The sequence below is a fragment of the Podarcis erhardii genome, assembly GCF_964252035.2.
Source record: "Podarcis erhardii genome assembly, chromosome: 4".
NCBI lineage: Eukaryota > Metazoa > Chordata > Lepidosauria > Squamata > Lacertidae > Podarcis > Podarcis erhardii.
Window position 1 is genome coordinate 23,949,773 of NC_138508.1, and position 21,172 is coordinate 23,970,944.

At 41.6% G+C, this 21,172-nt stretch overlaps 1 protein-coding gene and 1 long non-coding RNA gene across 3 annotated transcripts in view; one reads left to right on the forward strand and one right to left on the reverse strand.

The window, feature by feature from the left end:
- The window catches only part of DDX10 (DEAD-box helicase 10), a 171,132-nt gene that overhangs the window by 115,291 nt on the left and 34,669 nt on the right, over positions 1 to 21,172 (forward strand). Inside the window, exons 16-17 of one of the 2 annotated variants that reach the window (XM_081860230.1) lie at positions 3,061 to 3,117; positions 4,411 to 4,499. In XM_081860230.1, coding sequence (XP_081716356.1) covers positions 3,061 to 3,117; positions 4,411 to 4,499 — 146 coding nt within the window. The remainder of the gene's footprint in view (positions 1 to 3,060; positions 3,118 to 4,410; positions 4,500 to 21,172) is intronic. The other variant, XM_081860229.1, reaches the window with a different exon arrangement.
- On the reverse strand, positions 13,212 to 15,171 carry LOC309341383. The gene is made up of 3 exons (XR_014156286.1): positions 14,832 to 15,171; positions 14,599 to 14,740; positions 13,212 to 13,706 (listed from the first exon to the last, which is right to left on the reverse strand). It is a non-coding gene; the product is annotated as an uncharacterized lncRNA (long non-coding RNA).

The window sequence follows — 21,172 nt, forward strand, 5'->3', positions numbered from 1 at the left end:
GGCTCTTCGTGACCCCATGGACCAGAGCATGCCAGGCACTCCTGTCTTCCACTGCCTCCCGCAGTTTGGTCAAACTCATGTTAGTAGCTTCGAGAACACTGTCCAACCATCTCGTCCTCTGCCGTCCCCTTCTCCTTGTGCCCTCCATCTTTCCCAACATCAGGGTCTTTTCCAGGGAGTCTTCTCTTCTCATGAGGTGGCCAAAGTATTGGAGCCTCAGCTTCAGGATCTGTCCTTCCAGTGAGCACTCAGGGCTGATTTCCTTCAGAATGGATAGGTTTGATCTTCTTGCAATCCATGGGACTCTCAAGAGTCTCCTCCAGCACCATAATTCAAAAGCATCAATTCTTCGGTGATCAGCCTTCTTTATGGTCCAGCTCTCACTTCCATACATCACCACTGGGAAAACCACAGCTTTAACTATACGGACCTTTGTTGGCAAGGTGATGTCTCTGCTTTTTAAGATGCTGTCTAGGTTTGTCATTGCTAATGCTAGTATTGCAAATCTAAAATACTGATTATTGATATAGAGCTGAGAAGCTCTAATTAAATCATAATTATTTGAATCAGCAACACTAAAATTGGGCTGCAAGCAAAAGGTGATATGAAAGGTGATATACGCTGAGAGAAAGGGATATTTATACCCAGTTTTTCCTTTGGAAGAGAGATACTTTTCTAACCTTTCTCAGTTATCAAAGAAAACCAAGAGTACATTCCACAAAATATCCAACTTCATGAAAGGATGTGGTAAATGAGATTCCCAAAATACATACACTGCAAAATACATACACTGCAAAATACATATATTTTGATTAAACATAATTTACTGTCATCAAAGCAAAATAATTTCAGCAACATCTTATAAAACTACATCAATTGCAGACAATTTCTGTTTTTTAAAAACCTACCTGGGTAGAAGTTACACAGACATGTTATCAAAAGCTGAGTTATACAAGGATGCGTTTGTCTCCCATCTGCGCATACTTCAAGTATAAATGTTTAAAAATAGCATACGCCTTGAACACCACTTTTTTAACCAACCTATAAAGGTGGATTGATTAAGCCAGGCAAATTCAAGGTTTTCTTTTTATAAAAGGCAACAGAAGCAAGATAGGGAACGGAGAGTCGTGATGTACTAGTCTGGTATGCAGGTCTGTCCTGTCTCTGAAGGACATTACAGAAATAGAAATACGACTTTTATTTCCATTTTAATGAGTTTAATTGTGTTGCATTGGAGTAAGGAACATCAGCAATAGGGCCTGTTCCTAGCCAGAATGGATGCATAAGTGGGAATATGTCAGGGTCCCCGTCCCTGTCACACTTAGTAAGCAGAGGTTAATAATAGACTGCTGTAGATTTTTCAGATGACTCAGCTGTAGACTTTCCAAGATGTCAAATATGGGATCTGCCCTGCTAGAGCTGCAGCATATCAGTTTAAACCTCTGTAGCTGAATAAACTAATAGGAGAACATTGAAGAAGATTTCCCCCCAATTCAACCTTGCTTGGTGATATGCATTGAAGTATCCATGAAAATCTCATTCCTATCCTCTTGTCCCTCCAGTGTCTAACATGACTTTATAATCTCTTGATGCACGTATTTTGGCATCCCTTGCTGAGCAATGGTGCAGGGGGTCTTTTTCATCTGCGGGTTTGTCATCTGAACATGTGTGCGAGTGAAAATTCCATTACCAATAGAAGCAGCACATGGAGAGCTTGTTTATAAAAAGAAAAGTTGGCATTGGGATGGGAGAGTCTTGTTTAAATGCCTTAGTTGGACCTCATGTAGGCCTTGGAATCATTGCTGCTGCGAGATCATAGAATTGTAGAGTTGGAAGAGACCACGATGGTCATCTGGTCCAAACCTCTGCAATGCAGGACTCCTCCACCCAACAAACTCATGACCCTGAGCTTTAAGAGTCTCATGCTCTACTGACTGAGCTATCCGGGCTCACAGACATACTAAGTTGCTGTTGGTTGTGTATGGTGGTGGGCGACTATGTGTTGAGAAGGCAGGACAACTGCAGTGTTTGGGAAAAGGGAGATTTTGTGAAGATGAAAATACCAGAGACAACAAAGCTGAGTTGATGGGAGGAACTGAATTGCTCATAAAGCATCAGTCTGGCTAAATCAATCATAGGGTAATTTTTATATAAACACAGGAGGTTTTGCAGTTCCATAGGGACTGTTCTTCCATTTTAAAAGTTGAATGTGTAATGTGCTCAACAAGACATACTTGCTGATGTTGAAACCCCTTAAGCTGCTTCATTATACACTTACTCTTCCCCACATAAACCAACCTGGACCCTGAAGGCCCATCTGAGGCCCTTCTCTGTGTCTCCCCTCTACAAATGGTCTGGAGGGTAGAAACACAAGAATAGGCTTTTTCAGTGGTGACTCCCTGCTCATGGAATGTTCCCCTCAGGAAGATTTGCCTGGCATTATCTCTATCTGTTTTTAAGTGCCTGGCAACAAATTTTCATTTTATTTGAACTTTTATTTGGCCTAAATTTGAAGGGTTTCCAGTACTTGTGGCCTTTTAGAGTGGCGGGATGTGCAAGACTTGCCTTTTATCTCTATTATTATTATTATTATTATTATTATTATTATTATTATTATTACCACTACCACTATTCTATGCTGCCCATCTGATTAGGTTGCCCTAGTCACTCTGGGCGGCTCCCAACAGAATATTAAAACAAGATAAAACATCAAACATTAAAAACTTCCCTAAACAAGGCTGCCTTCAGATATCTTCTAAAAGTCAAATAGTTGTTTATTTCCTTGACATCTGATGGGAGGGCGTTCCACAAGGTGGGTGCAACTACTGTAACATCACTTATCGCAATGAGGGAACCACCAGAAGGCCCTCAGTGCTCGATCTCAGTGTCAGGGCTGAACAATGGCTTTTTTAAAAAAGAAATGTTTTTAAAGTTTCTATTTGTTGTTATTGGTTTTAGTGTTAATAATGTGTTCATCAAACATGTTGGGTCGCTTTTGTGAGGAAAGCAACTAATAACTATTGGTAATAATCATAATCATATTTAATTTTTCATCCGCAGGAAAAACGACTGAAAGAAAAGGCAGCAAGAAGAGAAGCCAGAAAGAAAAATGCAAAAGTAAGGCTTTTTAATATTCTTTCACAGAAATTTTATGACCTCTGCATACTATGAAGTGTAAGAGGGAACTATCTTATTTTAGGAATCGAAATAGGCTTTATGTATCTTGGAAAAGAGATCATTGTAGAAAGTTCTCTGAGGATGTCTGTCATGGTGAAAGCGGGAGAAATTCAATGCTGAGAATTGCTGGAGAAGGTGCTGGAAGCAAAACAACAGAAACAACAGATATAATAACATCTGTATATGAAATGGCAAAAGGGGATCCCAGAGTGACTCACGGCAATAAAATTATACAGAACAATACAAAACTGCATGGCAATACACTGTTAGAACCAGCATATGAGGATCTCCCATCCTTCCCCGCCAGTCATAAGTGTGTTTAAGCCTTACATTGGCCTCTATATTAACTGCAGCCACCACTAATGAAAGTTTCCGATTAACATGGTTTTGAAGCTAGGTAGTGTTCCCTGATTGAGAACCTTCAAGACAACTCGGTAACTTTACCTGGTCTAAAATGCGGTGGCCAGTGTTCCATTTAGAACTCTGGAACCAGCTGCACTGGTTACCAGTTCATTTGCAAACCCAAACCGAGTTGTTCACATGAATGTTGAGAGTCCTAAATTGCTTAGGCCCCCAAATATTTAAAAGACCTCCTCAGACCCTTTCAGGTGTTAAGATTGACAGAGGGGGCCCTCTTTGTAGTTCCACCACCCTTGTGTCAAGGGGAGACAGACAGACAGAACTCAGATAGGGCATTTATTTTTATTTATTTGTTATTTTGCTATTAGTACTGCTTCATAATTTCTATCTTCCTTTGTACATTATTTCTATATTTTACACAACAGGGGTTTTGTCTCCCCCCCCCCCCCAAATGTAAATTTTCATTTCCCTTGGATTATGTATGAACGCATTTGAATGTAATGTAGCCACGACTAAAGGAACTGCAGTGCAACTTTACTGATTTAGTGTTCAGGAAGAGTTTTCTCCTACCTGAAGTTTGGAATCCTTATGCCGCACATAATTCCCAGGAGCCAGCCTTCCAAAGAAGATGTGAATGCAAATCGCATGTTTAGCTGTAATTTTGCATTGGCATATTTATTGTGGCAAGATGTTCATCCTGTTCAAGGGACATGCTGATTTTTTCCGGGACGAAGGTCCAATTGTGTACGTCATTTCGTCTACCTGAATAACCATGATTTGTACTTGACACTTAGCAAAGATTGGTTTCCTTTGAGAGCAAACTCAAGGTGCTGCTGTGCTGATCTCCTTTCTGCATTCTCTTCATCTTGTCAGTGGAACTTGGAGAACTGGACTGGGAAAATGACTCGCATTGTAGTCTGGAAGTTGAGACACCAGTGCTCTTCTTCAAGAAACAAAGACTGGTTGTGATGAGCAACTCTTTATTAAAACGTAGCTTTCAGAAATATCATATTGCAGCATGACGTACAAATCATGTCTGGGGTTGTGGGTACTGGTCCTATACGCCACATCTCAAATATGTTTCTATTGTCCAGCCCAGGGTCCTCACAGTCAGGAACTGAAGCCTGATTATAACAAGACGTTTCTCTGTGCTGACCAGGAATGGGCAGAAAGCCACACTTACAGAATTTGCACTTCACCTGGCCAATTCAAGCACTTCAGGTAGTGCAGAATAGTGACCTATGTATTAACAGGGACCAGCCACAGAGGGCCTTCAAAACCTATGCTAGGGAAGGGCCATAGATCGCATGATTTGCTGGGCAAAGGTCCCAGATTTTAAATCTGGCATCTCTCAGTAAGACTGGGAAAGACTCTTGACTGAAATCCCAAAGAGCTATTGACATTTAGTGTACACCAGGGATGGGGAATGTTCTTGACTCGATGGACCAGATTCTTATCAGGATCGGCCTTGTTGGCCAAGTGACATCAGGTGCAAGATGCTTTGATTTAACCCTCTTGCCCATCAGCTGATGTTGCAAGTGGATGTGTATGGGAAACTGTCCTCATGAGCCAACTTGGAAGCCCCTGATGGGCAAAGATTGGCCCAAGGACTCAAGGTTCCCTACCCTTCTTATAGACCAGGGGTAGGCAACCTAAGGCCCATGGGCCACAAGCAACCCATGGGGGTCGATTAACCGGCCCACGAACCGCCCCTGAACCGAGCTGCCTGCTTCCGCGGCACCAAAAATCGCGTCTGCGCAGACACAGACGCCGGAAATCACAAGCGGGCACGCAATCCGGCCCACGGAGGGATCTCCACTGGAGTGAACCGGCCCAGGCGAGGTAAACCTTGCCTACCCCTGTTATAGACAGTAGTGAGCTAGATGGACCATTGATCTGACTGTAGAATACAGTTTCATATGTTCCTAGCTCACCTGCATTAGCTGCCTTCAGTCTATTAGTCTATCACTTCAAGATTTTGGTTATGACCACAATCATAGCATCATAGAGTTGGAAGGGACCCAAGAGACCTCTAGTCCAACCCCCTGCAATGGCAGAGCCTAGAATGTTTTGGGAACATCTCTTATATGGACCTCTCTGAGATCAGCTGGAGAATCCTTCATCTGGATCCAACCACTACACTATACCATACTGGTATATATATTTCATAAGACATTTGTATATTAAGTGCATTTCAGGCAGAAAGGCAATTAATATATTTTATAAACAAATAAATAACATTTGAGAAAATGTGAGGTAGAGAGAAACATGAAATCCTGAAAAAAATTGACCTAAGGCGATTCCCCACCCCCTCCCAGATCATCCTGAATACCTCACACAGGGTTCGGGAATCTGTGGCCTCCAGGGGTTGCTGAACTACAACTCCCATCAGCCCTAGCTAGGATGATGGACAGTCAGGGATTATGGGGAGTTGCTGTTCACCAACTTCTGAAGGAGCACAAGGTCCCCTCTCATGACCATCTCTTTGGGAACTGTTCCTCTGTTGCCATCTTCTGTCAGCACCATTTTTCCCTAGTATTTATATACTATCTGATTTTATTTTTTAAATTTTTATTGGAAATTTTATTTACAACATAACCCGCCCATACAGAAATCCACCCTCATTAAATGTGAACATAACATACAATGAGCATAACATACAACAATACAAACAACCATTATCCTGTATCTGGCCTCCTTATTTACTTCTTATAAGCTGTTTCCTTTATGAATAATTATTAAGATTTTTCTCATTATAACTTAAATACCATCTGATTTTAGTAAAACCTTTACTAAAACCTTCAAGCAGTATTAAAAAACAACCCATTAAAATTATCGATAAAAGACAGTTAAAGCAGGTATTCCATTCCATTACTGATTAAAATGAACAGTAAATAATGCACAGGTTAAAACACGTGTAACTTCTGCGTGTCTCAATATGCTTGTTATAAACGCACATTGAACAGAGTATTGAACTGCGAAGGCACCTGGCTGACGTCAGTAGACGAAGAGTGTAGCCTACAAGGTCAGTTTTTATGATTTATATATTGTCAGTTTATATTTCTTTTTCTCCTGTTGGAATGTTGATGGAATGGGGTCAGGACACTTGCTGGGAAGTTGACCTCACTGTGGCCAAGTTCCAGAAATGCCTCAAAAGCACTTCTTTTTTACCTTGCCATGATCAGATCCCAATTCCTACTTCTGTCTTAACAAAGACTGTTTAGCAGTGGTTCATGGTGGAGTGACTGGCATGTTGTTTTTTGAGGTGTTTCCCACTCCCTGCAGAGCCTTAAAAAAACACAAAAACACCATCTTTGGTTAGGCGTGAAAGAGAGAGCTCAAGAATGGTCAGCCCCTAGTCAAGAGATTTTGACAGCTTGGAACCAGGAGTCAAATTCTTGTGAGATTCCTGGGGAGCCAACAGTGATGTGTAGAGAAGGCAATCCCAAACTGACAGGAGCCCGAGGGATTCTTTTCGAGCTTATCCTTGCATCAGAAATCAGTCTAGTTTCAGCACCAGCGCCTGAAGACTTTCACAAGTTCACCCAGGGTCAGGATCAAGGAGTCCCATGTGGGCTTTCATATTTAACGCTCCGGAAAGAAGCTATAAAACCAGCACTGACTATTACAAAAGAAACTGCTGCTGCTGCTGAATCAAAAATACAGGTTTTCTCTTTGCACCTCAGAACTTTAAACCTTTGTTACATATCTTTAGGCACCAGACAAAAATAAATAAATCCTCTTCTCCCAAGCCTTTGGCTAATTAAACTTTTAAACTGAGGAGCAGAGGGCGGTATTGTTTTGTTTGTTACTATGTTACACATTTTTGTGTTTTTATATTGTAAAACGCCCTGTGATCCTTGGATGAAGGGTGGTATAGAAAAATAATAAGAATAAGAATTAATAATAATAATATCCACAAACAACAAAACATTGGTTAGTGCAAATGATTAAGCAATCACTGCTGTATAAGGTTGTGGGCACACATCCCATTCTGTGTAATTTGTTAATTTGGAACAATTTCAAAGGAAGGAGGCTTGAATAATTTTTTAAGTTTACATGGCCGTCAATAAAATTCTCTAGGCAGCTTACACAATAAAAATAAACATTTATGCAGTGTTTAAAACTACAATAATTGAAACAAAAAAATTATGTAACAACATAGCAAAATTCCCTAATTGAGAGATAAAGAATTTGCAGCTCTGCTTAAAACTATGCTAAATGAGTGAAAGCATAAAGTTTTAAATCTGAAAACAGATTAAAACAGAAAATAAGCCTAGGGTTTGTTTGGAAACACAAGTGTAAAATGGCCTTCAGCTGGTGCCAAAAAGACCATCAAGAAGGGAGGAAACAAACTTCTTTGAGGAGAGCATTTCTTAAGCCACCACTGATAATCGCCACTCCTTTGTAACCACCTGTCTCACCTCACTTGGGTGGGGGCACACAGAGCAGGGCCTCTGAAAAGGGTCTTAAGGTTCATGGAGGTGTATGTGGGTTAAAAAGCTACACATGTAGGGCAATGCCTCAGTGCTCACTGGTTATTCTTGACAAGACAAAATCAGGAAGGAACTATCTAAAGAATCGAATGAAAGGGATCTCAGGATTTTGCTGTTTTTATTTATCAACTTTTTTAAAAAAGCAGTGAAAGCAGCAGTGTATTTTGCTTGTAAACAGTGCCCATAAGGCTTGAGGTTGGGTGTGTTTTTGTGGATCTGGATTATTACAATTACAGTTATTAATATTCATTTCATTTCTACACCACTTCATATTTTTAAGGAAAAAATATAAAGCGGTTTACAACCTTATTAGTGGGTGTAAGTGGGTCCTGTAACAAAATCTTGCAGTGCGGCGTGCTCCTGTTCAAAATGCCAGCCTGTGCCCTTAGTTCAGGATAATCTGTTCCATTCTGTTCCTCCCACTGGTCTCCTGTTCCTCTTCCCCCCGCCTCAACAGCCAGTCAATATTCTATAGCCGCTGATCATGTTCCGTGTTTCATTTGGGTTGTTTGAGATTATTGGAATGGGGGGTTGCCCCTTAAGGACAATTAGAATAACAACAACAACTTCTGCAAACCTTGAGTTCTCCTCAGCCTTCTCTTGTGCATAGGTGGTGCCATTTTGGAAAATAAAATGCTATTAGAATATGGGGATGTGGTGTTTTATTTTGCAGTTGGAAAGAGCAGGCCCTTTCCTACATTTTAAAGAGGGATTTGAGAAGCGGCAGGCTGTGTTATTAATGCTCCCTTGTGCTAGCAAACAGGCTTCCTGGCTGGCCATTCTTCAAGACAGAATAGTGGACTAGATGCAACTTCAGTCCGACTCAGCAAGGCAGTGTGTGTCTGTACAACATTACTAGCAATGTGACACCAAGAGTCCATACACATCTTTTGTTATATTTTCACCAACAGCAGACTAGGCACAGGCAGGCTTAAATCGAGTTTAGTGCAATTTCAATTTTGCAGCAGTGAGGGAGTCTTGCCTAAGAGCCAAAATGTGTCCTAGGTACCATTTCCTTTCTTTGCAACCCTAGTGGACTGCAGAGTGTCTTCTGCTTCCAGGAATCCTTATCTGGATGAAAACATATTTAGGCATAAAGCGCCACACCATTACAAGATGTTTTTGAAATGGCTTCTGTGAATAGCTGGCTCTGTAGGGCTGCTTATCACCACTTTGTGATTTGTGAAAGCATGCACAGTTAGGGCTAGGATCCATGCCCTTATCTTGAACTTCTTTCAGAAATTTTGCATATCACGAAAGATAACATTGCACACAGAATACAAATCATGGCGGTCTTATTAGAGTTGGTGGGTATAATAAAGAGGAAAGAGATTATCCCAGCTCAGTGTGAAACCGGAGGCAGAAAGTTATATTAGGTTCAAGCCAACAAAGAGAAATAATAGAGATCTCAGAGTCTATTTTTATGCCACTGTGTGTATAAAAAATTGTGCTTAATCCGCACTGACTTCATAAATGATCATGACTTTAAATTTTCCTTTCAGGTTCATAACTCTGAAATGTTCCACATTACCTATTTGGTGTGTGTGTGATGATATGGCACAAGGGAGAAATGCAAAAATATATTGGGGAAAAAATCAAGTTGGCCCAGTCCTGTTATCATACCTTTTGAAAGAGGACAGATTTGTGGAAATTGCATTAGGGCAACACAATAAAGATGAATGGGAGTGGAGAAAGGGTAGGGAAAAGCTTAACCTTTCTGCCCCTGCAGCTGCTATTTAAAGTTTAAAAACCAGTCACATTAATTGCACTCACACAATTGACATCAAACTTAGCTTGGTTCTTTGATATTGCTGGGACATGCAATAGGGCTTCTCCCTGATGCTCAAAAACTTTCAGCATTTATATAAAGCTTCCAGATATTCAAAGCATTTTGCATTCATTATCATGTTGCATTCCTTAGAACAACCTGTAAAGTTTGGCTAGTTGCCCAAACCTTAGTGTTGTGTAATTGGGGTTCTCATTGAAAGTGTGAGCCTGAGTTAGGCTTGATGCTGAATGAGTTAATGGAAGCGGTGATTTCAAAACCAAGGACTTTCTGAATCATAGCTCAAGCCATTATCCTACACTAGCTCTCTCCACTGAAAACAGTGACTTTCTTCAGACCCTTTTTCATTTGGTAGAATATGAATGGAGTGACCTAATCTTATATTTCAGGTCTTTCAAATATTATTATGTCCCTTTTCATCAAGCTGTTACTATTCCCCCCATGCTCTTTGTTACATTTCAAAAGCATTTCTTAATTTATTACCTGCCACTTAGTGTTCACGGTTTATCCATGCAAATCAATATTCCTGGTTCTTGTTTGGTTATCTCATTAATTTAGGACGCAACTGTCTCAAGTGGCTTCTGTTTTTTAAAAATTTTCAGTTGGCCTAAGAAACTACTGTGTGTATGTGTGTGCTAAAAGTTAATCAAACTCCCAAGTCAAAGGCTTCCAGCATTGGCTACCAACCTTCAGAGCTGCTTTGTAGTAGTCCATCTCTCACATGGAAGGTGTAAGGTCTTCTTCCCTGATCATAACAAGTTCTGTTTGGATATAGTCTGCACTGCCCCTACCCAATTCTGCTCAAGGATCGAAGGAATGAATAGGAAGAAGGTTAGCTTGGGTGAAAATGATCACCACCAGTTTACAGGTGGAAAACTGGGGGGAGCCATTTTGATTCTGCTCCAGGGGCTCACAATTCATGTTCTGAAATTGTTTTGGATGGGAAGGTTCTAGCACCCAGAAATAATGATAGTGTCCAAAGCTCCACAGTGGCAGTCGTGTATGGTATCAGCATGTCCTGTCAGTACAAGGATTTCCACTTGTGCAACAGGACAGTTCACATACACCCTTGTGCATGCCCTGCACCCGCTCCAAATCTGCTCCAGAGGGTTGGAAAATTTGAAGGAAGGAAAGGGGAAGAACATTCCATTGTGCAAGCAAAAATCCTTGCTTTGGCAAAGCATTGACACAGTAGTACTTTGGATACAAATCCAGCAGCTTTGAAAATGATTTTATTTTATTTTATTATTTCATGAAGAAAGAGTTGGAAGAAAGGGGGAGCCTCGCCATGCCACAACTCTAAACCCATTATCTTCCGTTTTTCTTGGGGTGGGGGATTATCTTAATGACACCAGCCCCCAGAAAATTGAGGCAAATCTGCCAGAACGAAGGGAGAATGGTCCTAGTTGTCATTAGCCCATTTCAGATGATTTATGTGGGTGGGTGTGATTATCATGGCTGTTAGCCCTGACCAACAAGCATCTATTGAAATGGCCCAGCTGATCCTATCTGTGTATGCATATGTAGATTCTGTTTACGAGGATGGGAGACCTGTGACCTCCAACTTGCATCAGCCACAGCAAGTGCATAGCCATTGGTCAAGTACTGAGTCCAGCAACATTGGGGGGGGGGGTGACAGAGGCACAGATTTCCCATTCCTAGTTTACACAGATAGCTGAATGCATGTAGGTTGTTGGTGAGTCTGGTTGCCATGATGTACACAGAATTGGTACACAACCTGATGGTTGCCATATTTCAGTACTCCCAATTAAGGTTGTCTGAAAAGGGCTGCAAGTGGTCTTGTCCTTGAAAGAGCAAGACCCTTCTCCCCCTCTCTCTCCAGCTGCTGGTCAGATCTGTGGCTATTGAGCAAAGCCGTGTTTGGGGGAGCTTTATTTAGCAGCCTTTAAGAATCCGAGCTCTAAATCTTTCAGTGAAGTCCAAGAGAGGATTTGAGAATTAACTCGCCTTGAATGAGCCTCACTATCTCTCCTCTATTTTTCTTTGGCTGTGTTCAGCAGTTTTGTAGATCAAAGAGCCTTCAAGTTTTAAAGCAGAACACTCTGCTTACTGCTCTTTTCCCTCCTACCCCAAAGTTGTTTGTGGCTTACATTTCTATGCGACCTACTGCCAGCACGCCTCCCAATGCCATCATCGATGCCTCAGAAAAAAAAAAAATAGTTACAATCAGCAATCAGAAAAACATTGTCTCTGTGTTGGTTAATTATTTTAGGAACGATTATTCAATTTAATTGAGGCTGTGAGGATCATTAAGATTCCAGCTGCTGGAAGGGTTTGCTGCTGAACCTTCAAGCTTCTCCTTTTGAAATATGTTAGGGTTGTTTCAAAGATTTTGAAAGCGCAAAACACCCTCGTTTCTTCACCATTATGCCCCATTCAAGAAGAATTGGTACACAACTGCTTGGTGGTTTAATCACAGCGGTTTAGTGCCTAAGTATAGAACAAGAGAACCAGAACTTGGGACACCCTGAGAAGATTTTGTTGAAGATTTATTAAGGTTGCAGTCTTAACACCACTTACCTGGGAGTAAGCCCCACTGAATTCAGTAGGAGTTACTTCTGAGTAGTTACAGTTAGGTATGCACTGTAACCTATTACTCAAAACTTCAAATTCACCTACAGTATGTAACACTCACCAAAACCTTTTTGGTTTTTGGACCTCTTCTGTCCTATCCATCAGTGTTCTCTCTCTCCCTCCCTCCCCCCCTCTCTCTGGATAATGCTTTTTCTTGAGAAAGTGTTGCATAGTTTTCTTGCATATTCAGTGGGATACGTGGATTGTAGAGGGTTCTTAATTCTAAGACCCTTGGGTATAATGTCCAGGTTCTTGCATTTAGTAAGAAAGAAGATATCAGTCTGTACCTGTGCAAGTTTCTTGGTGAGGTTGATGGACTTCCATTTCACGCGGCTCAATGTGGTGCCTTCCATAGTTCCAGTTACAGATAGGTAGCCGTGTTGGTCTGCCATAGTCAAAACAAAACAAATTCCTTCCAGTAGCACCTTAAAGACCAACTAAGTCAGTTCTTGGTATGAGCTTTCGTGTGCATGCACACTTCTGAAGAAGTGGTATCTGAAGAAGTGTGCATGCACACGAAAGCTCATACCAAGAACTGACTTAGTTGGTCTTTAAGGTGCTACTGGAAGGAATTTGTTTTGTTTTGACTATGGCAGACCAACACGGCTACCTATCTGTAACTGGAGCTTTTTCTTGAGACATTCTTTCCTTTCAGAGGTGAGCTATACAATCAGCAGAATTATATGGCGAGCTCTTTCTAGACTGTCCTGCTTCAGCTTGTAAAGTGGGTTGGGAGCTTATCCCCCCCACCAATAAAAGTGCCTGGTGCATAAAATGACCCCTTAATAAACTACAAATTGTGATGAAGGCAGATTTTTAAAGCAGTGTTTTTGTAACAAAAAAAGAAACTGTTACAATTATAATTAGTACGCAGTCAATCCAGCCATCGCCTCCCTTCTTCTAGTTGGTATAAACAGCTGAATAATTTTTTACATGGTCTTCTAAGGCTGTGGTGCTCACTGCTTGGTGCAGAGCTCCTTAAAGAGGTAAATCATCTTAAGCTGCAATGGGTGTAAGCATGAAATATGAAGTGGGATTGAGGTAAGACCTGTCTTTGTCCCCTCTTTCTGCCGTTTGTGAGCTTTTCACTGGGTGTTCCATTGTTAATACTGTATAACGCATTCTGTTTTCAGTGGTCTTCCTGCCCATCTCCTTTCCTTATGAATGGCGAAGTTGTTTGCATATCTGTACTGCAGCATCATTAAATATGGGTACTCTTGTGAGCTTCTTTGACATAAATGACTGGTTGTTTGTGCAGGACCGTTTGAAGTTGTGTCAGCAAAGCAGATCACCTATAGACAAGAAAGAATGATCACTAATTGTAGCCTGAGTCAACTCATGCTTATACAATTGATTTACCATTTAGCTGCTCTTTGAGATGGAAATCCATAAATAACATTAAGTTTCTTTTTAAAAGCTCTCACACAGTATCATTATCTCAGTAATGAATGTTGATTGTGCGATGGGGGGGGGGAGGAACGTACAATTTTCGTTTTTAAATACCCCTTTCTGTGTCTTTTAAACGGGAGGCATTTGCAGTGAGGGTGATTTTTGCTGTTCACCCTTGACATTAGTTGTTTTGGTCATGTGTCGTCGTCCCCCCCCCCGGTCCAGATTCTACAAGGAATTGCCACAAACGCCTACAACCCAATGTACAGGCCCATCTTCCACACACTGACCACTAGGCATTTGGGTAGTAGTAGTAGTAGACAAATTTTGAGGGTAGGCCAAAGCATAATACCTGCCAGTCTACAACCAGTAACCTGTAATCCAAACCTCCACCATCATTTTTCATTTTTGGCCAGGGAGGGTAATGAATCTTAGCAGGGAACCCCCACCCCCTTGGTTTTCCCTCGGAGTCAGAATATATGGCAGAGTTCACTGACGTACTATTTGTTTTTCAATGGAAAAGTGGCATCTGCTTATTTGGAAACATAATACCCCTGGCTGTTTGGTTTCCTTCAAATACATTTCTAAGCAGCTAAACTGCTTTGAGTCACAACTTTTTTTGTTTTTGATTAAACAGCCATATGCTTCCGAATGGAACAGTCTCAGTTGTTATATTAAATTTGTAGATGACTCGCTACCTTACAAAACTCAATTACCTCACATCCCCCCATCAGCCCTTTTAGGAGGGAACAGATGGAAGAGTTCTGCTGCCCTGTCATGTTTTTCTTGACTTACGATTAGAATTTCTAAAGATAATGTGTCACTCGCATGTTTTGTATTTCTCCTCTCTGAAGATATGCTTTTGATTGCTCTCTTCCTAAGCCTGCAGATTTTACGCAGCTGGGGTGCCTTCTGGCTTATGATATGTAGCTGAAACCTGAATCAGTTCAAGATTGGAGAAAATGGATCTTAAGTTGGCTCTTTCTGAGACTGATCACCCCAACAATAATTAAGCCCCCCCCCCACACCCAGTGGGCTGTTTGGCTGGCAGCTTTTGCTGTCATTTCCATCTCAGGGCCACGTAAATAAAAATAAGATATGCAGGCAGAGGAAGGCCTGTTGAATTTGGCTGGGGCTCCTCAAACATTCTGTAATCAGGGCACACATTCTGTGTTAACTGTTCTGTGGAGGAGCCTCTACTCAGCACATCGTGGTGGTTCCTGCATTCTAAAACACGAGCAGGCAGACTTTGGGCTTGCGGGATCTACTTTTTTTAAAAAACCAATCGGATCCTGAGATCCACCAGTCAGAGCCAAGGGCAAAATAGTAGCTCAGGAAGGTGAAGATTATCCTAATATTAGTAGAGGGAGCTCTCTTGGCAGTTCCACCACCACCAGAAGTTCAGGAATGGCGGCAGCCGGGGAGTGATATCTCTTAGGTTGTGGAATTCCTTCCCCACAATGGTACATATGTCTAGCACCTTCATTACAGTATATAGTTTCCACCTTAAGGTGAAGATGCACCTGTTTACCCTTGCCTTGGACAACTGAGTTGTTTTCAGGTCCCACTCACACAGTTATTTAGTTGAATACTGCCTGTTGTTGTTGTTGTACAGGTACTGATGAGCACATGCTCAGCCCAGGACAAAAATAATGTCTCCCACTGATGCTTCTTAATATCGTTCCTAAGCAGTGGTGCAAATGTGACCACTGAACCAGCTGTATAGAGTGTTACTTACACTGTTGTTTCATTCTTAAAACCAGCCCCCCTTGCACCTTTTTGTCACATTATATATATACATTGAGTGCTTTCTTTTTTACATATAGAGGAGATGCCTTTGAAATAATTTCCTTATAGAGTCTTTCTTTCAGCACTCAACATAGGTAGACCTTTTCACAATATCATCCCACACAAAAGATGAGAGTCGCCAAGGAGAACACTTCTCCTTTCTGGTGTTCCTAAGTTCACTAAGGCAACGTGCACGAGCAACATAACACGCATGCAGCTTGGTGGAGGCACCTTCCCTTGAGGTGAGCAATATCCTTAAATAGAGTCACATTCCATCATGATAGGAAGCGACTAAAAATAAAAATGCAAAGTTCCCCGGTTTCCATGATTTGGAATTGCTAATGCTACCCAAAACTAAAAATAAGTATTTGCGTAGAACTTAGTTTTGTCAGGTGATGCCTATGACTCACTAACACATATTTTACAAGTTTAAACTATTGTAACCTTTTCTGCTGCTTTTCATAGAATGGAAACGCCATATGGAGTATCATAGAATCATAGAATTGTAGCATTGGAAGGGACACAAAGGCTCATCCAGTCCAACATCCCTGACAGATGCCCGTCCAACCTTTGTTTAAAAAGCCTCGAATGAAGGAGGGAAAAGTGAAATATATGGAATAAAATTGGTTGGACAGAGATTCTCACCCCCCTTCATGGTTTGAGGCAGATACCGTAATTTTCGCTCTATAGGACGCACCCGACCATAGGACGCACCTTGTTTGGGGGGGGGACGAAAATAAACCTCCCCCTCTCTGCTCAGCGCCCCTTCAGCAAAGCGGCAGGAGAAACGGAGCCCCTTCCATTTCTCCTCCCGCTTCGCTGAAGGGCCGCTGCGCAGAGAGGGAAAGCTGTGCAGCGCCTATTCAGCGAAGCGAAGCCAGGAGAGCTAGAGGAATCGGTGCACACCAATCCCTCTCGCTCTCCTGGCTTCGGCAAAAGGAACCCGCAGCCTCCGGAGCACGGAGGGAGCGTTCCCTCTGCGCTTTGGAGGCTTCGCGTTGCTATCGCTGAAGCCAAGGAGCCTGCATTCACTCCATAAGACGCACACACATTTCCCCTTAATTTTTGGAGGGGGAAAAAATCTCCCCCTCTCTGCTCAGAAAAAGTGCGTCTTATAGAGCGGAAAATACGGTAAATATTTTGGCTTTTCTGGTTCTTACCTACCCAGTTCCCTCTTGGTACACAGAGCTGCAATGAATGCTGTCCTGTGTCATCTTTATTGCCCTTAAGGGTATAGGAAGCTGCCTTATATGAAGTCAGTCCATTGCTACATCTAATTTAGTAAGATCTACACTGATGAGCAGCAGGTCTCCGGGGTTTTCAGCAGGGACTTTCCCCAGCATTTCTTAGAGATGACAGGGATTGAGCTATAACCCCCTTCCCTGCCAGGTTGATCTGCTGCCACTGAAGTTGTTTTGGGGCATAAAACAAGAATATTTTTGAAGTTAAAGAAATATGGCCTAATGGTGGTGGCAGAGTTTGGGTGGTTCTCTGTACATACATGTACTGTTGGTGGTTGAAAATGATTTAAAGATCTGTTTTATTTTATTTGCAATGTGCTGCTTAGAACAGTTTTGTCCTAACTGAAAGTCCACCCTGCAGAGTTAATCAACTAAGATTCAAAGGGTCTGGGATATGACTTCTTTATAAGAAATGCATGAAAAGGCTGTATAGTTCCAAGTCTGCTCAGGAAAATATGCTATATTGTATTTTTTCATATGCATTTGAAAGACAATTCCCAGTGCCATTAATTAAACATTGCCTTTCTAAGTAACCTTCACTTAATATTTTTCATATTCTTGCACATTGCTAATTGCATTTGACTGTCAGTCTTTCTGGTGAATTAAGTTTCTGAAAGCCATCTTGGTAGGAATACAAAAGGGAATTAAGAAGATAAATCTAAACCTGTATAAATGTTAGGATGGTCTGAGACGGTATCAAAATAATTCAAAATTCTTGGCATGATATCTCTTCATATAAGCCAACTAGTAAATTTGACAGAAGATTATTATCTGCGTATAGGAGATAAAAAGACAAATGAGCACTGCTACACACTAATGCAATGTTTAACCAGAGATCATTCTCTCCCAATGTTCCTATCCAACTTGGTCATGATTTATCACCTAAGCCAGGCATGAGGAACCTATGGCTCTCCAGGTACTGTTGGACTCCAGTTCCCTTCAGCCCCCGCAGAGCTAATGGGTATGAAGCAGATCCAGTTAGGGATGTGGCCTGGGGAGAGGAATGGTAATCCAGGAAAAGTGGTGCGGGCCAGATAGACCTGGAGGGGCTGTCGAAGTCTCTGCTCGGCCAAGCCGATAAGGCCTCATCTTCCTCCGAGCCGAGCGTTTGAAATCGCCTCCAACGTGTTTAATGACCTGAGCCTTTGATGAGGCCTCAAGCACATTCTATCAGCTGGGTTCCCAGCACAGGGAAGAGACGAGAGGTTTGGCTACATTGTAAAGAGTTTTATTTCTAAACTACGCAGAACAGAAAAGACACCCTCTCTCTCTGAAAGCAGAGAGCAATTGAACAAAGGAACAAAGGAAACAGGAAACCACTAACGTCACATCCCGTCTCCCTTTCCCGTGAGACTGCAAGGTCTCTGGAATGTAAACAGAGTCCTGTGACTCCCAGCAGCTGCTTAGCGATGAGAACAGAAACTAACAGGGGTCACATTTGTCCCTCAGACTTGAGGGTCCCTGACCCTGCCCCAAGCTAAGGAGGTAATCTCCCTTGAGTGAAAGATCTATCATATCTCCAATGCTGAAATAAGGATTAACTTCAAGTCTGGTCAATTTCTGTACATAGATATTTCTCTCTCTCTCTCTCTCTCTCTCTCTCTCTCTCTCTGTGTGTGTGTGTGTGTGTACACACACACCCACACCCACACACCATCTTGTCCTTTGTCTGGACCACCTCTTTTCCTAGTCTTAGACTGACTAGGTAATTGCTACACAATACTGGCTATCATAGTTCCAGTTACAGATAGGTAGCCGTGTTGGTCTGCCATAGTCAAAACAAAACAAATTCCTTCCAGTAGCACCTTAAAGACCAACTAAGTCAGTTCTTGGTATGAGCTTTCGTGTGCATGCACACTTCTTCAGATACACTGAAGAAGTGTACTTCAGAGTGTATCTGAAGAAGTGTGCATGCACACGAAAGCTCATACCAAGAACTGACTTAGTTGGTCTTTAAGGTGCTACTGGAAGGAATTTGTTTTGTTTTGAATACTGGCTATGTCACCGTATGAAAATTAGGATAAGTTATGAATGGAGACTGCTATTGTGTAAGCTGTTAATATTTGTCACTTTTTACTGTAACTAATAAAGGGTGAAATACACTATCTTGCATAATCCTGCAGGTCTAAAAATAAATATAAAAATAAAACAATTAGCCAGTGTAGCTGAGTCATAAACCATTCATATTAAAATCTGGATGTTGGTAGCTAGCCAGACAGTGTTGGCTACTCTGCTGATGACTGCATTGTGATTTTTTTTTTTAAAAAAACACTATCCAGCAAAAACTCAGACAGTGTCCAATTACAAATGTTACTGCTCATAAAATCTATTCAGAAACCTTTTTAAAATGTGCTGTGTTTGGCTTTAATGTTTTGCTGTTCATGAAGAAAAGTATAGCTAATGTGATAGCAACTTTTTACTAGACCAACTTCTGTGGGTTTAATTACAATGTTTGAGTTGCGTGCTATCGACAGTGAAATGGGAAGGAAGGAATGGAGCGGAAAGGCAATTCTCACCTCTATACTGATTCAACTCCTGCCTGCTACATCAAACCAACTAATAGCCTAGTTGAACTATAAGGTGTCTCTCTCGTTCCACCCCAGGCTTGCATTTTATCTGCTAAGTGACTGGATGTGGGAGGGGGTGCGCGGAGAGATAATTTTTTTAATGGGAGGACAATATGGAGTCTTCCCATATATACATGTGCTATAGACTCCTATTTCACAAGTCCCAAAATGGTGCTCCAGGTGCAACCTGGCAACACATTTTTGAGGGGGAAGGTTGTGTTCACATCAATTGCTATAGCGTGTTAATGGTGCTTGAAAAATGAGCAGTGGTTATTGTGGGAACCCATCCCTAGGAAGCTAGGGCTGAAACTCTGACGTGATTAATCCACACATTACAGTTTTCAATGTCACTGGGTCCTTGAGAACTTTGGGCTTTGCTGAATGGGAGAGGTGATGCCTGACAGTGCTTTTACAGTGGTACCTCGCAAGACGAATGCCTTGGAAAACGAAAGGGTTTTTCGTTTTTTGAGCTGCTTCGCAAGACGGATTTCCCTATGGGCTTGCTTCGCAAGACGAAAACGTCTTGCAAGTTTGTTTCCTTTGTCTTGCGAGTTTGTTTCCTTTTTCTTAAAACCGTGCATTCACTTCGAGGAGCAACTCATAGCACGTGATGTGGTAGCCTTTTTTGAGGTTTTTGAAGACTTTGGTGCTTTTTGAAGCTTTTCCAAAGTCCGTGCTTCGCAAGACGAAAAAATCGCAAGACGAAAAAACTCACGGAACAAATTAATTTCGTCTTGCGAGGCACCACTGTACCAACATACATTTCTGTTTGCTAAACTTCTAAGGAAGAGTGTGGCACGGTTAATAAAGTTTGGTGCTGGTGATGTTCAGTAAACATGACCAATTGCTTTGCTTATTAGGTCTGCAAATCTTTATTTGTGTCCATTGTACGTGTGTTCAGTACGTTCATGTGTACCAGAACAGTCACGCATCTCACTGTTCTTATTGAATCTGTTTCTCTTCTCCTTGAATTACTGATGATTTACTGCAGAGCTTTCCAAACTGTGTGTCACGACATGTTAGTGTGTCGGCTGCAGTGTGTAAGTGTGACACGCGAATGCTCCCTGCACTGCTCCTGGAGCTGGCAAGGGCTTAGTTCTACCTCTGGTTTGCTAGTAAAACTGCATTACTGTGTCACGAAATGATGCATGTCTAAAAAGTGTGTCATCAGCATGAAAAGTTTGGAAAGCTCTGATTTAGTGTGTCAAAGTGACCTGCACCAGGCAAGTTCATTCATTCCAACTTACAGTTGACCCACAGAAGTATGGTTGAGTTCCCCCCATTGATTCTTATATCTTCTGTTATTTCTAAACAGCTGTTTGATGCTGAAGCATGGGTATGGAGCGATCTATCACATCTTTCAAATTTTAGTGAAAGGATGAAGACCCATTTCACAGCCGCAAAAAAAGAGAAAAAACTAAGAAGAAATAAATGCTTCTTAGCTATCTATGAGCAAGCCTAATTAGGACAAAAATGATTAGATTGAGGATGTAAATCTAAGCATAATGGTATGAAAATAGATTCCATTCAAATAGATGGGATTTCTCTCACATGGGATTTCCTTATTCTAGCAGTTATATTCCATATATATATATATATATATATATATATATATATATATGAATGAAAATGACATTGTTCACAAAGACAGCTAAGATTTCCTCTGCATTTCATGCCCTCCCTCAGCAATTCACCTTTTAAGCAAACTGCAAACATTGTGAAATGGTACAGCCAGGGCCATTTTAAGCAGATGCGGCTCCGGGGTGCAAAGAT